Raw genomic sequence first — 20,148 nt, 5'->3', positions numbered from 1 at the left:
TGCTTCTTAGTTGGTGTGCAGGAGTTATATTTAAAATTTAACCCTCAGAGGAGCAGCCTGTGTACTTCGCAGCCGGCTTGCGGAGAAGTTTAAAGTTTAAATAGCCAGCCACACATGCTAGCTAAGGAACCTGACCTCATTTGGGGCATTAGGTTAAGCACTCCATTATCACAGTTCCAGCAGTTGTGCAACATTCCGCAAAAGGTTACTGCTGCAATATTAGAGGACCTCCTGTATGTGTGTGTGTGTGTGTTGGGGTGTGTGTGTGTGTGTGTGTGTGGTAGATATAGATATGAATGATACATTATGGGACTTTTCTGTCAACACGCAAAAATAGTGTCATGTATGTGGGAGAAATAATTTTCTTAACTAAGCAAATAATTAAGCCTCCTTGGTTAGGTCGTTTAATTTTCTAGGCATTCATAATGTACAATGTAGAATGTCGAAGAGATCACATATAAAAGCACTCTTTTGGAAGTCATTAGAATTATTCTTTTTTTCTTTTTTGCCTGTTTTTCCTTGGCTTTTCATTGTTTTTGACTGACTCTGGTTTTCTTACCAGCCACTTCAGAGGAGCCTTCTACAATTGCTACTAGTAAGTCAGAAGCCTTTGTGAATGTTGATGGGAAACGTTCTATCCTAATGGGAGCTAGATCTGGAATGCAATCATTTGGAAAGTTGCATAAAAACATTTATTTATTACCAGCACTGGGTTGTAATTGCCTTATAATCAATGTCCCAAAATTATTTCTTGCTGGAAAAGAATTGAATGGGAACATAAGGAATGACTGCATGGTGGGAGGAAACCTTTTCAATGCATTTGTTTTTTCCTGCTGCATTTTCCTTTCTTGTCATTTTGAAAAAGATCAATCTGATTTCACATCCAGAGTGTGAAATAAGAGGCTTTAAACCTTTATACTGTCTTTAAAATGGCAGTGTGGTAATTGCAGGAGCAAGCACCGCCATGTGGAGACATTAAGTGTGAGCTGGAGGTGTCATAGATTTTATTGGTTAGTTATAAGTGCTTTAAGAATTCATTGATCTCTTTTTATTTGCTTATATCTTTAGCTGCTGAAGCAACTCTTGAAGCAACAACTGGTAAGTTTATGTTTCTTTTGTGCAACCCTACATTAATGAGTTTAATGGTCAGTTAATAGTAAGAGCTTTAACAATACATTGATGTATTTTTATTTGCTTATTTCTTAATGAACAGCTGCTGAAACAACTGAAGCAACAACTGGTAAGTTTATGCCTCCTTTGTGCAATCCATAGTCGAGTCTTTCTGATCACACATTGTGCATTGATGCTTTTTAGAAAAATATTTATGAATAGCAAAACAGTCAGTACCTCTCTGGATTGGTGCCATGGGATATGTGTGTGTGTGTGTGTGTGTGTGTATCTGTGCACACGCATTGATGAGAAATGTCCAAAACAGTTGAGTCATTGTTCTAATGAAAGCAGAAATCGAGGTTTTCAAGTCAGCTATTTATAGAGGTTTTCAAGTCACAGCCCAAGCCTTTGACTGTGATAAGACATGGGTGCCTGTCCTCAAAATGGCAGTGTGGTATATAGGGATGGGCAAAGCCTTTGAACAAATTGATTCAGATTTGTACTAGCTACAAATCTACTAGCTACTTCCCTACCTCCAAGAGAGACTTCTTCAGCTGCCACTGAATGGATCAGGATGCCACTGAACAGTCAGGATGGCTGTTGCTGATCTAGGGACATTTGTGAATGTTGATGGGAATAGTTCAGTCATCATACTAATGGAAAGTAGATCTGGAATGCAACCATTTGGAAAATTGCATTGATAGATTGTTTAAGTGCTGTGAAGTCGGTGTCGACTCTTAGAAAGCACATAGATAGATTCTACCCAGGATGAGCACTGTAAGATATTCCCCTTAGGGGATGGCGCCGCTCTGGGAATAGCATCTATGTTCCAAGTTCCCTGGTGTCTCCAAGATAGGGCTGAGCGTGATTCCTGTCTGCAACCTTGGAGAAACTGCTGCCAGTCTGTGTAGACAATACTGAGCTAGATGGACCAATGGTCTGGCTCAGTATATAGCAGCTTTCTATGTTCCTATGATCTGTCATCAACTTGGCCTTTAAGGTCTCTCAGTGGTGCATTCATTGCTGTCATAACCAAGTCCTTGCTGCTGATGGTCTTTACTTTAACCTTTCCCAGCATTATGGACTTTTGAAGGAAGCTGGGTCTTTGCATAATGTGTCTGAAGTATGATAGTTTGAACCTAGTCATTTGTGCCTTGAGTGAAAATTCTGGATTGATTTGTTCTGTGATCCATTTGTTTGTTTTCCTGGCTGTCTGTGGTATCCTCAAAAGTCTTCTCCAGCACCAAAGTTAAAAAGCGTCAGTGCTTTTTCTATCTAGTTTCTTCAAAGTCCAGCTTTCACATCCATAGAGTGTCACAAGAAAAACCATTGTCCAAATGATTCTAATCTTTGTAGGTAAAGACCATTCACGGCATCTAAATATCCTTTCCAAGGATATTAAGTTGCATGGAAAGTTGCATGGAAACGTTTATTTATTAACATCACTGGGTTGTATCTGAACTTGCTGCTGCATTTATGAAAGCTCTGTCCTTCATTCCCTTATAATCAACATTCCAAAATCCTTCTTTCTTGCTGGAAAGCAATTGAATCAGGGCACAGGGAATGACTGCATGGTGGAAGGAAATCTTTTCAATGCATTGAAAAGGTGGAAGGAAATCTTTTCAATGCATTTGTTTTTTCCTGCTGCATTTTACTGTCATTTTGAAAAAGATCAGTCTGATTTCACATCCAGGCTGTGAAATAACAGTCATTAAATAACACTGTCCCCCACATGAAGGAGTAAGCGCTGCCATGTGGACACATTAAGTATGAGTTGGAGGTGTGGTTTTAATGGTCAGTTAATAGTAAGAGCTTAACAATACATAGATCTATTCTTATTTGCTTATTTCTTTATGAACAGCTCCTGAAACAACTTTTGAAAGTTCAACACTTGGTAAGTTTTGCTTCCTTTGTGCATAACTCATAGCTGAATTTTCTCAGCAACCCCATACATTAATGATTTTAATGGTCAGTTAATAGTAAGAGCTGTAACAATACATTGATCTATATTTATTTGCTTATTTCTTAATGAACAGCTGCTGAAACAACTCTTGAAACAACAAGTAAGTTTATGCCTCCTTTGTGCAACCCATGGTTGAATCTTTGTGATCACCCATTTTCCATTGATGCCTTTTAGTAATGTCTTCAAGAATTGTAAAACATTCAGTACCTCTCTGGATTGCTGTTGCTGGATCTGGGATAGTGTGTGTGCATTGATGAGAAATGTCTAAAACAGTTCAGTCATTGTTCTAACAGAAAACAGAAATGGAGATGTTAAGTCAGCTATTTATGGAGGTTTTCAAGTCACAGTGCAAGCATATAGTGGGGCACCTGTCCCCTAATGGCAGGGTGGTATACAGGGATGTGCAAAAAATTTGAATGAATTGATTTGAATTTCAAATCAAATCAAGATAAAACTGCTTGCACAGAATAGGATTTATTCATGCAAATTCAAATCTAATTTGAATCTGATTCACTTGCATTTGAATTTTGCTCTGGATTCCAGACAGAATCCTTCTGGGACAGAGCACTGTGCCTCAGCCAGCACCTCCCACCCACTGAAAAGCTGAAGGATCCACATACATTTTTGATCATTCACAACAACCCACAGTTCTGAGCAGTGTTCACTGTAAGAGGGAATCCCAGATGTTGTTGACTACAGCTCCCAGAATCCCTAACTTCAGTGGGCTCTGGCTGAGGATGCTGGAAGTTGTAGTCAACAACATATGCTAGAGGGAACACTGGTTCTGAGCCAGAGTGCATTTGGAAAAACAAAGACTATGCAGGCCCAAATAATCTACAAACCTTCTTGACCATTCGCAAACCAAATATGTCCCCTGCTTCATAGTTAAAACACACACCTGGGTCACATAGCAGCTTGTACATATAGGCTGCATTCGCACATAACGTGGAACTGCAGTTAAATGGGCCAGAGGTCCCTGAAGCATTATTTCAGAATGTGTGAAAATGCAGTTGAGCGCAGCGACGTACCCAAGGTTTCAGATTTATAACTCCAATTCAAGTTGTAGTGAGTTTCACCGCCACAACCCAAGGTTGGACGCAGCCTGCGTTACATTGTAAATCATAACTGGAGTTGAGGGAGGAAGCTCAACTGCATCTGTAATTGTCTATGTGGGCTGGCCTTCAGTCAAGAAGGAAATCTGCACAGCCAGTTCCCCTGCCTTCTTTTCTGCAGCCTCGCGGACTGCAGAGAGAATGGTCTCCATTACATCCAAATTTGGATGGGAGAGCGGAGGAATTGCAAGTCCATTGGACCAATGGTTCCACGTTACGTGCAAATGCAATTATGCATTTGTAAGGGGGCGGAGAGAGAGAGAGAGAGAGAACTTTATTATGATCATAGATCAGACAGACATAGACATTACATAAAACCCAAACGAATTTTACATACAATATGGCAAAACTGTGCCACATTATAAAAGTTCTCCTTAGTACAATTAAACAATAAAAACTCTAAGTAAAATTCATCACAGTGTCCCAGGAACTTTACCAGCAGGGGAGCAATCAGTTTTAAACAATAATCCCTGTAAAGTTCGCAATACAAAATTGTGTGAGAAGTATTTTCTGTAGCACAAATTCCACATGGGCATATCCTTAAATTAAGTGGTATTCCCCTATATCTGCCATCCCTGACTGCTGATGGTAAAGCATTAAGGCGGGTAAAAGTGAAAGAACGCCTAAATTTGGGGACAATTATGTTGTCCTGATATTCTGCCAGTTTAAATCTAAACAATTGATTACCTAGAAAATTCCAATTCTTTAATCTAGCTATTTCCTCCTGAAGTTACATGTCCATAGTATGCTGTTTAACTGCCCTCCAGGCCTGGTCAAGTCCTAGCCTGAGAAGTTCCTGACAGGAAAACCCAAGTTGCAGAAGTTTAGTATTAACCATAGTCTTCCATTTAAAGTCAAAACTATCATGCATTACTAGAGAAGCCAAGCTCATATTAGTAAATGAGAGTTTTAACCTGCATCGCCAGTAAGCCAGTTCAACCCTCAGCAAGCCAACCTCCCGCCTAATAAGAGCATTGGCGATACAACAGGACACCTGGAGAGTAGCTCTAATAAATTTGTTTGAACAGCCTTCAGTGAGGTGAAATTACTTGGGAGGCCCTAGTTGAGCGCCATAAAGAAGCTGAGGGTAAACTTTGGTGACAAATAATCTTATTGCCACGGGGATTAATGAGGCCCCCCTCGTGAAATGAATTTTGTTTATAGAACATTGAGCATTTTGTATGGAAGAGTTTATATGAGCATTACGAGAGCCAGAAGATTGAAAAACAACTCCAAGATATTTAAATGACTTCGCTTGCTCAATTTTGTGTCCTTGAATAACCCAGTTATAATGCTTTGAACGTTTAGAAAACACTAATATTTTTGTTTTATGATAATTAATCTGAATAGACTCCATCCTACAAAAATCATGCAGTATGCCAAGAGCACGTTTTAGGCCAATATATGTCTGTGCCATTACTGCCATATCAGCCACATAAAGAAGCACCGAAAAGTGTCTATCAGCCAGTTTTGGGGGATGAATTAAGGGCACCGAGAGACAAGGCACTACAGAGTTAATGTAAATGTTAAATAGAGTAGGCACAAAGATACAACCCTGCCTTGCTCCTTTAAATGTAGGAATCTTGTTTGATAAATGTCCATTCGAGCTACATCGAACTATCAAATGAGAATTTGCATGTAAATTGACAATTAACATCAATAACCTACTATCAGTAGTCAATCCTTTATTACAGTCAGAGACCAGCATAAAATTGATACAGGTTAAAAATTACATGTTATGTGATGTTGTTATGATGATATGATGGTACATAACTTGACAAATCTAAAATTAAGGATGATTGCAATTTAAGAGGCAAGTTAAAATACATATCAGTACATAACATCAAAAGGCCAAAACCAAGAATGATTGCAGATTAAAAAGTAAAATAGATCGAATATACTCATTAAAACTAAATAAGCTAAAACCCTAAAATTACTAAAGCTAAAAGAGATAAAAATAATGATAATATAATGATACCGTTTCTATTATAGAAATGCCCAGAAAAAATAAAAAGGGGAGTATAAAAATTGTAAAAGTCCAGATTTAAAATTATAAAAAGCAATAAAAAGGAGGGCGGGAGGAAAACAATGAAATGTAGTACAATTCAATAAAATGCAGTACAATGCAATAAAACAGTAGATATGGAGGTATGGGCAAGTGCAAGGTCAATCCAGAGTAATCAAGAATTGGATTAAGGGGGCTCACAGCCTATCATCCTTTGACGGATGCTGATCGCAGCCACACAGAACTTGGCAACACTATGTGTAATGACAGGGTTAGAGTCAGAAAGCAACAGAAAACTGTAGAATTGTCTCGAACATCCCAGGAACTTGCTTAGCAATAGGAGAATGAGGGCGAGACGAATGTGCACGAAACAGGCAGTACAGAAGGACATGCTCAATAGTTTCAATCTGTTCTGAGCCACAGGGACATAATCACATTACATTAATTTCTGTAATGTCCCTCTAGCACTGCTGAGGGGATACCATGGCAGCGAGCCAAAGTGAACGCCCTACTGTGGTTTGGGGCCTCCAAATGAGTGAGATATGCTGCAGGATAGGCAATATATCTAAGCTCCTCACTGATATAAAATTTTGAGACACTACTGAGGTTTGTTTGGTGCTTGTAGGGGAACAAATGATTAAAAATCAAAGGATTGACCAATCTGCTTCAACTTCACTGCACAGAGTCCATTCACCCTGCCATACATCTGTGCCTGATATCAAAATCCTATGCCAAGCCATTATGGGAGATAAAGGGTTGGACATGAAAGTGAGGTGCCCAGCTTTTGCAAACTTGCTGACTTAAATGGTCCAGCAAATGATACAATTTTAATTATTGCATGTATCTACCTCACTTTTTAGTCATATCTGCTTGTGCTTTGGAGAAATATCTGTAGTTGGGTGGGGATTGTAGCATGGGACACTATTTCTAGGCAGAATGCATTGTTTCTCTGCATTGATGCCATTTAGAAATTTCTAAATTAGGTCAAACCCTGCCTCCCCCTCCCCCACCCAACCTGCCCTGTCAGTCATGTGAATACCCTTATTGTATGCTCCCAATGTCATTTTGTTCTTATCACTTTGGGCCTATAATAAATTGTTATATTAAGCTGTCAAAGTAGTATTAGGTTTTGCAAACTTGCTGGATTGAGTGGTGGTTCGTGAGGCAGTTTGGTGGTTCATGAAGCCATGCTTTTGTCTCCTTTATAAACCATTATTGAAAAGTTGAGTGGTTTAAAGTTCAAAAATCCAGCCTCTTGCCAGGTGGATAATTAAATCTTAATACACACATAGAGCAGCCTCTGTGCTTATCAGCTGATATGTAGGCTGTTGTGGTGGTGTAAAGTTTAAATATCTGCTCTCATCTGCTTCTTAGTTAGTTAGTTAGTTTGTTAAATTTATAACCTGCTCAATCTTATGTCTCTGGGCAGCTAACAATTAAAACACATATAAAAGGTAAAACAGTTAAACATATAAAACATATAAAAGTTAAAACAATACAATAATTTAAAAACCATAAAATTAACAGTATTTTAAAATTAAAAACCTGAGAAGGCTTGGGTAAAAAGAAGGGTTTTCAAACGTTTTTTAAAAATCAGCCAGAGAAGGGGAGGATTGTAACTGAGCAGGGAGCGTATTCCACAATCTCGGAGCAGCAGCCGAGAAGGCCCATCTCTGTGTGACCACCAAACGAGTTGGCGATAACTGGAGATGGACCTCCTCAGATGACCTCAATGGGCGGTGGGGTTCTTAGCAAAAAAGACGCTCTCTTAAATACCTGGGACCTAAGCCATTTCGGGTTTTATAAGTTATAACTAGCACTTTGTATTTTGCCCGGAAACCCATCGACAGCCAGTGTAACTCCATCAGCAAAGGAGTAATGTGGTCTCTCCAAGATGACCCAGAGACCAACCTGGCTGCCGCATTCTGAACCAACTGAAGTTTCCGGACTATGTACAAAGGCAGCCCCACATAGAGTGCATTACAGAAGTCAAGTCTGGAGGTTACCAACAAATGTACCACTGTTTTGATGTCATTGATCTCAAGAAACAGACGCAGCTGGCGTATCAGCCGAAGCTGATAGAAAGCACCCCTGGCCTGATAGACCCCCTGATAGAAAGCACCCTCAACCTGAGAAACTAAGGAGAGGTGTGGATCCAAGAGTACTCCCAGACTGTGGACCTGTTCCTTTTGGGGAAGTGTGACCCCATCCAGAACAGGCAGATCAAAATCGTCTCTGGAATTCTGACCCCGCACAATAAGTACTTCTGTCTTATCTGGATTCTGTTTCAGTTTATTCTCCCTCATCCAGCCCATTACTGCTTCCAGGCAGGCATTTAGAGATGATATGCCATCACCTGAAGAAGCTGACATGGAGAAGTAGATCTGAGTGTCAGTAGCATACTGATAACACCCAGCTCCAAATCCTCTGATGATCTCTCCCAGCGGTTTCATGTAGATGTTAAAAAGCATTGGAGAGAGTATGGAGCCTTGAGGGACACCATACTTACACACATTCAATATGGTCCAATACCCCAACAGGGACCCTGGTAAAGGAAATGTCATCCTTAAAGATGACAGCCACTCTACCTCCCCGCCCAGGGGAGTGACCACAGTCACTCCACCACGCTTCCCCGTAGGCGAGCAAGAGTGGTATTTAAACTTTAACCCCCACTGGAGCAGCCTGTGCACTGCTCAGCCAGCCTGCTGGGAAGTTTAAAGTTTAAATAGCCAACTACACATGCTATCTAAGGAGCCTCACCTCATTTGTGGGGTTAGGTAAAGCACTCTAGTATCGCAGTTCCAGCATTTGTGGAACTTTCTGCAATATTTGAGAACTGCAATGTTTGAGAACTTCCTGTGTGTTTGTGTGTGCGCTTATGTGTGTGTGTATTATAGATAAGAACGATAATTATGGGACTTTTCTTGTAACACTCAAAAATGGGGTTCTGTATGTGGGAGAAATAAATGTCCTGTATGTGGGAGAAATAACAGAGAATTACTCTTCTTGGCTTAGGTCCTTTAATTTTCTAGGTGTTCATAATATACAATGTAGACTGTCAATGAGATCACTTACGTATAAAAGCGTTCTTTTGGAAGTCATTAGAATGATCTTTGTTTTGTTTCCCCCTGTTTTTCCTTGGATTCCCTTTCTTTTGTCTGACTCTGGTTTTCTTACCAGTCACTTCCCTGCTTCCAGCAGATAATTCTGTAGTGGCCAGTAGTAAGTCAGGGTGGATGTTGCTGATCTAGGAGAATGTCTGAGTGTTGATGGGAATCATTCAGTCATCATTCTAATGGAAAGTAGATCTGGAATGGAACCATTTTGAAAGTTGCATGGAAATGTTTATTTATTAATTATTAACATCACTGGATTGTATCTGAACTTGATGCTGCCCTGAGGAATTCTCCATCTTCCATTCCCTTATAACCAGCATTCCAAAATGCTTCTTTCTTGCTGAAAAGCAACTGAATCAGGGCATGGAGGATGACTGCATGGTGGGAGGAAAATTTTCAAATGCATTTGTTTTTTCCTGCTGCATTTTACTTTCTGGTGGTTTGGGGGGCGGGGGGGAGTCATTTGATTTCACATCCAGGATGTGAAATAACAGTCATTAAATAACACTGTCCCCCACATGGTAGTGTGGTTTACTGCAGGAGTAAGCACCGTCATGTTGGAGACATTAAATGCAAGTTGGAGGTGTGATTTTAATGGCCAATTAATAGTAAGAGCTTTAACAATACATAGATTTATTCTTATTTGCTTATTTCTTTATGAGCAGCTCTTGAAACAACTGTTGAAAGTGTAACACTTGGTAGGTTTATGCCTCCTTTGTGTATAAGCCAAAGCTGAATTTTCTCAGCAACCACCAAACATTCATGATTTTAATGGTCAGTTAATAGTACTAGCTTTAACAATGCATTGATCTATTTTTATTTGCTTATTTCTTAATGAACAGCTGCTGAAACAACTCCTGAAAGAACTAGTAAGTTTATGCCTCCTTTGTGCAACCCATAGTTGAATCTTTCTGATCACTCATTGTGCATTGATGCCTTTTAGAAATTTCTTTAAGAATTTTGAAACATTCAGTACCTCTCAGGACTGGTGCCACTGGATCTGGGAGTGTGTGTGTGCCTGGATAAGAAATGTCCAAAACAGTTCAGTCATTGTTCTAACAGAAAGTGTTAATCGAGGTTTTCAAGTCAGATATTTTGGGAGGTTTAAATATCTTAAATATTTAAATAGCCAGTCCCTCATGCTGATTAAGGTACCTAACCTCCTTTGGTGTTAGGTCAGGCACTCCAATATGTTGTGTGTGTGTGTGTGTATGTGTGTGTGTGTGAACTGCCTTAACTAAACAAGTTTTTCTCTGCTTGATTTGGTTCCTTTAATTTTCTAGGAGTTCATAATATACAGTGTGTCAATGAGACCAGTTCCATATAAAACAATCTTTGGGTAGTCATTAGAATAATTCTTGTTTTCTTTTCTCCTATTTTTCCTTGGCTTCTCTTTGTTTTTGAATGACTCTGGTTTTCTTGCCAGGCACTTTGGACACCATTCCAGAATCTGAGAGCATTGTACCTGGCACTCGTAAGTCAGAATGGATGTTGCTGATCTAGGAGCATGTTTGAATGTTGATGAAAATCATTTAGCCATCATTCTAATGAAAAGTAGAACTGGAATGCAATCATTTGAAAAGTTTTCACTAATTTGGAATGTTTCTTTATTACTATCATTGGGTTGTCTCTGAACTTGCTGCTGGATTCACAAAAGATCTATCATTCTTTCCCTTATTATCAATGTTTCAAAATTTTATTTCTTGCAGCTTTCATGTACCAAACAGCCTAATCATCTTTCCCCCTTGGGCCTTCTTGAGTGTCACAGCACCACCAAGCCTAAACTGCTCATTATTATCAAAAGCTCACCTCTCCCCCGCTGCTCTTGCTCTTCCTACCCAAATTTTCTTCCCTGTTTTTAATTTAATCAAAAACTGCCCTAGTGTTACCAAGCTGGCGGGGGGAGGGGGAAAGTTTATGATCCAGACCTATAGCACCAGGGTATAAACCCCAGAAAGAAGAAGCTAAACACTCATAAGGTCCTGCTTCAACCAGAAAAATACACCCACTAAAATGAAATGAAGGGTGGTACTGGGACAGCAGGGCATGAGAGCACTGCAAAGGGAAAATTAAATTTTTTTTGGGGGGGGGGTTCAAATCCCACTCCTCCTACTCCCAAATCCAAGAAGACTGCAAGGGCTGCAGAACACTGAAGTGCTGACAGTGCCACATGCTCACTGAGCTCCAAATTTCTTGTGCTGGGCTGGGGCAAACAAACTGCACCTGGGACACACCCAGATAAGCAGCATCATTAAAGCAAAATCTTTGATACAGCCACTTCATCCATTATCAAAATCCCCAAATTCTCACACAAGCAGAGCGCAGAGGATAACAGAATGATACAATACTAACAGGGTGCAGATGGGAGAAGCCATTAATCCATGGTATTGTGGTTATTTTTATTGTGTGTGATTTTCGTGCTGCATTTTCCTTTCTGATTGTTTTGAGAGAAAAAATTCTAGGTTAGGCACCTCCTGTTACAGTTTTTAATGGTCAGTTAACAAGCAACAGTATTAATGATAAACTAGCTTAACTTGCTCAGAGCATCTGCACGCAAGTACTTGATTGCTCCCCTCACCCTCACCTCAGCCCCCTCACCTCAGAGATCTCTCCACCCTCACTTGAGGTGTCCTCCTCCTCCATTATCCTGTTGCTTCCATCCCCCTCACCCCTCTTGGTTGTGGCTGCAGCATTGCCAGTGCCGATTGGCCAAACCTCAGCCCCCTAACCCCAGAGACTTTCCCACACTCACCCCGTTCCTGCTCCTCCCTGCAGGAGCAGCAGCAGTGGCTGACCGGGCCCTTCCTCACTGCCGCTGCCATGGATGCTCATTCCTCTCAGGCAACTGACAGGCCTGGGCCCAACCCTCACCCTTCCTTCTTTCTCTCTTCCTCTCCTTTCTCTCTCTCTCTTCCCCTCTGTCTTTCTTACCCTTCTTCCTTCCCAGAGGCGTAACTAGGGAAAACGGCGCCCGGGGCAAGCACTGAAATTGCGCCCCCCCGCCGTGCCCCCCCGCCGCCGCCCCCCCAGGATACATCTGACTGACACACATGTTTCAGAAAACTTTTATTTTAAAAATTTTAAAAATTACAGAAATTACCAAAAATTTCAAAATGCGATAAATAACCAAAAATGCGATAAATAACCAAAAATGCGAACTCTCCCTCCAAGTAGCCCAGAGTGGTGCACTACATACTTAGGTTTTTCCTCACAAGCAACAACCCTGTGGAGTTGGCTTGTATCTCAAACAACAGAATTATGATGCAATGATGATACACACCACATTATACTTAGGTTTTTCCTCACAAGCAACAACCCTGTGGAGTTGGCCTGTATCTCAAACAACAGAATTATGATGCAATGATTGATGATACACACCACATTATACTTTGGTTTTTCCTCACAAGCAAGAGACAATCTCCAAAGGTCCTGGCATATAACCCCCTCCCCCATTTTTCTTGCCAAACTTTGTGTCTTTAGCAGGATACCACAGGCACTTGTTAAAGCTAACACTGCAGGTTTTTCTGAGATGGAGCTGTTATAGGAGCACTTCAGTGTAAACTGAGATCACAAGGCAAGCTTTCACAGTGCAAAAATGAGCATGCCAGCAAGCAGAACTCATGGTAAAACTCTCTTGAAACACCTTGTAACAATGCACAGGCAGCTATGTTACACTGCTTGAGACAACTCACACTGCTGTACTACCCAGGCTGTGGGAATTGACTCTCAGTTCCATATACATGCATGCATTTAAGATTGAGTGCCCAAGTATCTTTATGATTGTTTTTCTTTCTTTTGGGGCGGAGAGAGGAGCGTATAATGCAAACATTAACACCTGTTAGGCACCTGAGACCATAGTTGGGCAGCTAAATAAAAGCCTGATTCTTTAATACTTTTCCCCCCACATGTGGCTTCTGTAGTTTTTGCAACTCATTCTCACCCTGACACTTGGTCTGCTGCTTCCACCCACCCGCCGCTGAATCCTTTCTTCCGTGCCGGGTGTCCGTGTGTGTGTCCTCGTCGTCCTGCCTGCGCCTGCTGCAGTGCAGCCCCAGCAACGACGCTTTCCTCCGCGATGGCGACCGTGCCACCACGTGCAGGCGAACAGAGGAGGACGGACACACCGCACGCATGCGCAGCGCGACTCGGCACGCCGGCCGAGTAGCGCGTGCATCAATGACTAGAGACCCTCTGGCTGGCAAGCCACTTAGAGGGCCTCTTTCTGGCTGTTCCAGACTAAGCGAGCGACGGAGCGAGTGAGCCTCAGCCAAGGGCAGGCGCAGTGAGCAGCATGAAAGGCGCCTGCCATGGCGCCCGCCGCCAAGCCAGACCACTGACTGGCCGCAAGCAAAGCAATGGGGGGGCACGGGCGGGCAGGCGCAGTGAGCAGCATTAAAGGCGCCTGCTGCGGCGCCCGCCGCCACCAAGCCAGGCCACTGACTGGCCGCCAGCAAAGCAATGGGGGGGCGTGGGCGGCGCAGAAGGGACCGCTCGTGGGGGAGGGGGCGCCAACACGCTCCCTTGACTGCTGCAGCGCTGCTGCACTGAGCAGGAGAAATATGTATTTTAAAAAATGGGTTGTTTTTTTTAAAAAAAATTTGGTCATGGCGGCGCCCCCCATGTGACCCGAAAAGATGGCGCCCGTGCCCCCCCTGCCCCCCTATAGTTACGCCTCTGTTCCTTCCTTCCTTTTTCTCTCCCTTCCTGACTTAACAGGTCTTGTTCATCTTATTTCCTCATCTAATTTGAAAGATAGCAGCCTCCTTCTCCTGAAGGGGATCTTTCCTCCCTCACAGTCCCTCTCTTTGCAGACCCCTGCCCACTAACAATTACATTCCAACTGACCTTCACCATCACAGGCTCCTCCTCCCTATCTGTATATGGAATCCCCACTGCCCATTCGGGTGCTTCTGCTCACGAACTCCTGTGAGAGCTGCCTCGCACGGGATTAGCCACTGGTATGCCTTAGCGATAGATAGATAGATAGATAGATAGATAGATAGATAGATATTTTTATATTTTTATATTTTTATATATGCCTATTGATGTGAGTCTTTCTTTATGAACAGCTATTCCTGAGACAACAGCTAGTAAGTGTATTTCTCCTTTGTGCACCCTATAGCAGTATCTGGATCAATCACTGTGCATGCATGATACCCTTTAAAGATTTCCAAAATAGTCCAGTCATTGTTCTAGTGGAAAGCAAAAATGGAATGCAATCATTTGAAAAAGTTTTCAAATCTTTGAAAAGCTGCTGGGAAATGATTCTTTCTTTAAAATCATTTGGTTGCATCTGAACTTGCTGCCGCTCCTTCCTTCATTCCCTGATTATCAACTTTCTCAAATTATCTTTGGTGCCTGAAAAACACTGGAGGAGAACACAGGGAATAACTGAATGATGGGATGAAGTCTTAACTAGGGTTCTTAACTGGGAGAAACAATTCATCCCTACTGTTGCATATCTTTTTCATTGCGCATTTCCTGTTGCATTTTCCTATTCCGATCATTTTGTGGAAGGTCATCCTAGGCTCTTCCTATCAAAGAATAGAATGATCAGTTAGTTGGTAAAAGTATTAATAATAAATTGATTTGTTTCTATTTTCTTATTTCTTTATGAACAGCTACTCCTGAAACACCAACCTGTAAGTTTATGTGCTCTTTGTGCAACAAGGCATTCCTTATCTGTCTGTCTGTCTATCTGGAAGACTGGTATTTTGTAAACATTGGCCCACGTGCTCTACAGCATGAAGAAGGGCTGCACGGAGTCTTCAGTGTCCCTGTGGCGAAGGCATTATATCAGCTGAACAAGCATGAAGGGGGAGGAAGAGCTATTGATGCTTCTTTCCCTTCACTGTAAAAGACTTTCCACTTGTAGGAATATGTTCTTGAGGGCTATGTGACTCTCAGTCATTCTGTAGAGGTGAATACAGAATGTGCATACTATTTACATCTCCAAAGCATTATCTGAGGTCGTTCTCATGACCAGGCCTACCTGGATAGGGCAGTGCTAGCCTGGGTAGGCCTGGTAGTAAGAACCGCCAGGATCACTCCTGATCCCGGTGCCAGGGGCATAGCGTCCATTGTGCGAACCCATTGCAAGAAATCCATTGTGCCACCATGCCTCGGGGTCACGCCTGGCACCCCAGCCATGCCCCTGCATCTGACATCAGATGCAGGGGCGTGGCTGGAGTGGTGGGGACCGGTGGCGGCAGCCTGAACAAGAGCCGCCGGCATCCTCGCTGTTCCACTGCCCGGCACTCCTCCACCGGGTAGTCTGTGTTCTAATCTCAGGCTAAAAGTGAGGTAGGAGGATGCATGCATGCCTCCCACCTCACTCCCGACCATGTGAGTGAGTGATCTGCTGGCACTTCCTTTTGGGCCGGTGGCAGCCCTAAGAGCTGGGGGGAAGGAGTGACCTGGTGGCAGGAATTCCCCCAGTTAGCCACACTGCTCACACAGTGCATTGTGGGATTCCTGGTAGCCAGGCTTCCTTCCCCCCACCTCTGGAGAACCACACCGCTTGCTGTTGAGCTGTTCATGTGGGCATGTGAGCAGCGGCACTTGGAATGAAAGCAGTTGTGTGTGGGAAGGTAGAATTCTGCCATCCCCCCATTCCTTCTCAGCCCTAGCTCCAGCAGTCATAAGAAAGACTTACATACTGTGCAGCCCCACCAGTCCAAGAGTGGGACACTTGTGCAGTTCCTTGTGATTCCAAACCCCACCCAAGCTGCTAGTGACCACTCGAATATTAGGAATAATGGGAAATTTGCGCCTCAGCACTGATACAATTCTTAGCCACCAGTGTGTGCAGGCCGTAGAATTACATTACATGGAACCAGCACACATATCCTGCTCTTGGATCAGCAGGGCACTGTGCAGTATGCATGCCAAAGTATATTTATTTTCCTTGATCTTTATTTTATTCATGCTCTAATAGTCATTGAGAAATGCAACATTATAAGAAAATTCTTGGCAGTGCCACAGATTCCATTATTATAGCCCCCAAATTCTCTTTGTTGGTTGAAGAAAAGTTGAGTAGAATAATATACTATAACTGGGAGAAATCCACTCATGGCTATTAGTGGATATATTTTTATTGCACATTTTGTTTCCTGCTGAATTTCCCTTTCTGATCATTTTGAGAAAAGAACATTCTGAGCTATACTCCTTCTGTTACACATTTTACCAGTGTAACAAGCCTCAACATCTCTGAAAGCTTTAGAAAAAGCTTTGAAGACATTTCTGTTTAACCTGACCTTTGGCTAGGTTTTAAATTGTTTAAAACTTGTGTTAATTGTTCAATGTTTTAACTGCTGTTATTGATTTATTGGTTTCTTTTAATTATTCATGTAAACTTCATGTAAACAGCCATTTGTTCATGTAAACTGCCATTTAATTATTAATGTAAACTGTCATTTTAGCAGGATACAACTAATGATTAATAAAAATAAAATCAACAAATAAAAATAATAGCCAACTAATGAATAGTAATATTCATGATATATTGATAGATTTATTTGTTTATTAATGCAAATCTTTCTTTTTAAACAGCTACAACTGCGCCAATAACTGGTAAGTTCTGTTCCATTCCTTTTGTGAATGGGAGTTTAGTATGTAGGTAGGTAAGTATGTATGTATGTATGTATGTATGTGTGTATGTATGTAAATAATAATAATCCAGCACAATGCTACTTTGGGCAGCTTACAATAAAACAACGAAACACAGTGCAATAAGAACAAAAATACAATAAAACACAATAAAGCACAATAAAAGCAGCAGATAAAGTGGCAATTAGACACGGTAAAACAGCAGTCAGGACTAATTAAAAATGCTAATTAAATCAGAAATCTGATTACAGCCCCGCCTCAAAGGCATATTTTAGAAGGATGGTTTTCAAGTTCTTTTTAATCAAATCTTTAATCCAAGTTGTATTTTCATGAACACAACTCTCCTTCAGTTCACAGAAGAAGCTTCCAAGGCCCAGTTGGTTTGGTATCATTATTTTGGCATTTATTATGTTGATTTGCATGAGTCAAAAATACAAATGAACAACCGCTGCTCTGCCCCAGCACTTGTAACAGGAGGCATTGCACCTATTTCTAAACCTGGAATTCAGTTTACTGTCTGCTTGGATTATCATTTGTTCCCATCAGTTTTATATATATAACAAAATCCTGTATTTTTGCTGTGAGCTTCTAGGCTCCTGAATTAGCTCCGGGTTGTGCAAATTTGCTGGATTAGGCCAGTCACTGAAAAATGCAATCTATCTATTTATATAATTCTCTAAGATGTACTTGTGGCTAATCTCATGCGTGGCAGCTCTTGCAAGAGTTCGCAAGCAAGCTGCTGGGAGGGGAGAGGAAAGTGGTTGTGGTGGGGGGAGAGAGCGGGGCAGAAGACAGCGGCAGTGGAGGGGAAGAAAGTGGTGAGCAGCCACACAAAAAAGTATGCAGTGGCTGGCTGGCTGGAGAGAGAAAGTGGAAGGCAGGCAGCCCGACCACGGCCATCCTCCTCGCGAGGAGGCCAGCTGAGCAGGTGGCGGAGAGGGTGGTGCAGCCTCCCTCTCTGGGCCCGCCTGCTGGTCAAGTGACAGGTTGGGTTGCACTGGGGCTGAATGAGGCCTCTCTGCACCTGTGCAGAGAGGCAAAGGGACAGCCGAGCAGGCAGCAGAGAGGGCCGCACAGCCTCCTTTCCAGGCCCGCATGCAAGCCAAATGGCAGGTTGAATGGGACCCAATGCAACCCCAACCCGCAGCTGCCGGGCGAATGGGTGGGGGGATGGATGGCTAAGCGGCAGTGGGGTTGGGGAGGAACTGGTGAGTGGGGGCTGAGTGCACTAGTGCACAGATGCTCTGTGCAGGATCAGCTAGTTTTAATTTTTCCATATATCTAACTCAGCTTTTGCTTATAGTTGCTTGGTGTTATGAGAACAATCAGCAGTGAGCAGGGCAACAGTTTCAACATAGGGGATTCTTTCTGTTCTGTTTGCATAGCACAGCAAATTTGGCATGGCTATACACAATTTTCCTTCTACGCTATTTCAGGTTTGTATGAGTGTGGTGGGGACTTCTCAGCTCCATCTGGATACATAAGTAGTCCATATTATTCTGGGAATGGCATCAGCGTGTATTGCCTTTGGGAAATTCAAGTACCATTTGGAGAACGCATCACTCTACAATTTTATTATGTTAATAATGAGTAAGTATTAGTGGCAGTATCTGCATTTTCTCTGTATCTTTTATTTGTATCCTTATAAAATCTTGGTCTGTTTTGCCACTACTGCCATGTTTTGTGTATAATAAGTGTCTATGCCTACAGCTCTTTGTGAAGGCAAAAGGCAAGAACCAGCCAAAGTTCAGCATTAAACCAAATTATATTTATATTTACTTGGAGTTAGGGGGCTAACTACATGTTACACACAAATGTGTGAAAATGAATCATACTACTGGTTGTTAAAATTAAGTCACATTCAACAAGGACAATTTAGAACAAGTGGTGTTCTTTTCTGTACAGGGTTCTGTTGTTTCTGACATATTGAGCGTGGATTCTATGATAGCTAATGAGATTTTCAATGAGACACCATGAATCCACTCTAATATGCTATCATAGAATCCACACTCAATACCTCAGAAACAACAGAACCCTGTGCCCTATGGGTTAGAAACCCATGGGGGTAGTTGGCACCCTATGTGCACTACACCACCACTCGCTCTGGGCCACCCCAGCACCCCCCAAGTGCACTTACGGGGCTGCTGAAAGCTCCATATACCTTATGAGGAAAAACCTTTAAGACGCGTAAATTTCAACAATTCACCAAAAATCAGCCCTCTGCCCAAATCCGTTGAAAAAATTCAGGTAGCTTCCTTGCCCCTACCTGGCACTACCACCAACCCCACACTGCTCTAGGCCACCCCTTTGCCCCCGACGTGAAGCTATACATTTGCTGACACCTCCATGCTTCTTTATGGAGAAAAACCTTAAAGACGCGTAAACTTCAAAAATCACTTAAAAATCATCCCTTTTCCCAATTCCTTTCAAATAATTCAGGTAGCTTCCTTGCCCACCCTAGGAACTACCACCCACCACACTCCACTCTACGACACCCCTTCCCCCCCCCAACGTGAAGCTATACATTTGCTGCAATCCTAATTATTCTCTATGAGGAATTCAAAAATAATTTAACAATTCACCAATAATCAGAGGAGTGTCCAATTGCCTTGGGATTTTTTGGATGGTAGGCACCCCTGTCTGTCTACCACCAACCCCACTTTTGTGCCCCTAGGTGCTCCACAATAGGGGATATGGACTGGTTCTGGTCCCATTATACTCTGTGAGAAAAATAATTAAAAATATTTCAAATATTCATAAAAAATCATAGGGGTGTCTGATTGCTTCAGGGTTTGCATGGTTGTTGGCACCCATGGGTGCTCCACAATAAGGAATAATGGCCTGGTTCAAGTCCCATTATATCCTATGAGAAAAAAATAATTTTCAAAAATTCATTAAAAAAATCGTACGAGTGTCCGATTGCTTTGGGGTTTGGGTGACAGGTACCCCTGGGTGCCAGCTACCATCCTACCAATTTTTGGGGTCCGAACCGGTTTGAATCAAACCACCCCCGGTTCGGTTTGAATTCGAACCTGCAGCCCGAACCTGATGGCTCGTTCGGTTCAAATTCGAACCTCCGAACCACCCTGGTTTGGATTCGAACCGGTTCGGATTCAAACCGGTTCGCACATCCCTAGTGGCCACCTACCTCCAAGCAAAGAATCTGTTTGTTTGTTTTAAACAGTGAGTAGAAGACAGTCTCACATGGGAGTGGGGTGGGGGGATGTTCTTGAA

The 20,148-nt window shown here is 42.3% G+C and overlaps 1 protein-coding gene across 1 annotated transcript in view; it reads left to right on the top strand.

Annotated features, from left to right (window-relative positions):
• The window catches only part of LOC128350589 (deleted in malignant brain tumors 1 protein-like), a 97,988-nt gene that overhangs the window by 22,098 nt on the left and 55,742 nt on the right, over nt 1-20,148 (top strand). The window contains exons 8-10 of the mRNA XM_053308987.1: nt 1,069-1,098; nt 1,214-1,240; nt 2,972-3,004. Coding sequence (XP_053164962.1) covers nt 1,069-1,098; nt 1,214-1,240; nt 2,972-3,004 — 90 coding nt within the window. The remainder of the gene's footprint in view (nt 1-1,068; nt 1,099-1,213; nt 1,241-2,971; nt 3,005-20,148) is intronic.

The sequence above is a fragment of the Hemicordylus capensis genome, chromosome 3, assembly GCF_027244095.1.
Source record: "Hemicordylus capensis ecotype Gifberg chromosome 3, rHemCap1.1.pri, whole genome shotgun sequence".
Classification (NCBI taxonomy): Eukaryota; Metazoa; Chordata; class Lepidosauria; order Squamata; family Cordylidae; genus Hemicordylus; species Hemicordylus capensis.
This window is presented reverse-complemented; position numbering and strand designations above follow the sequence as displayed.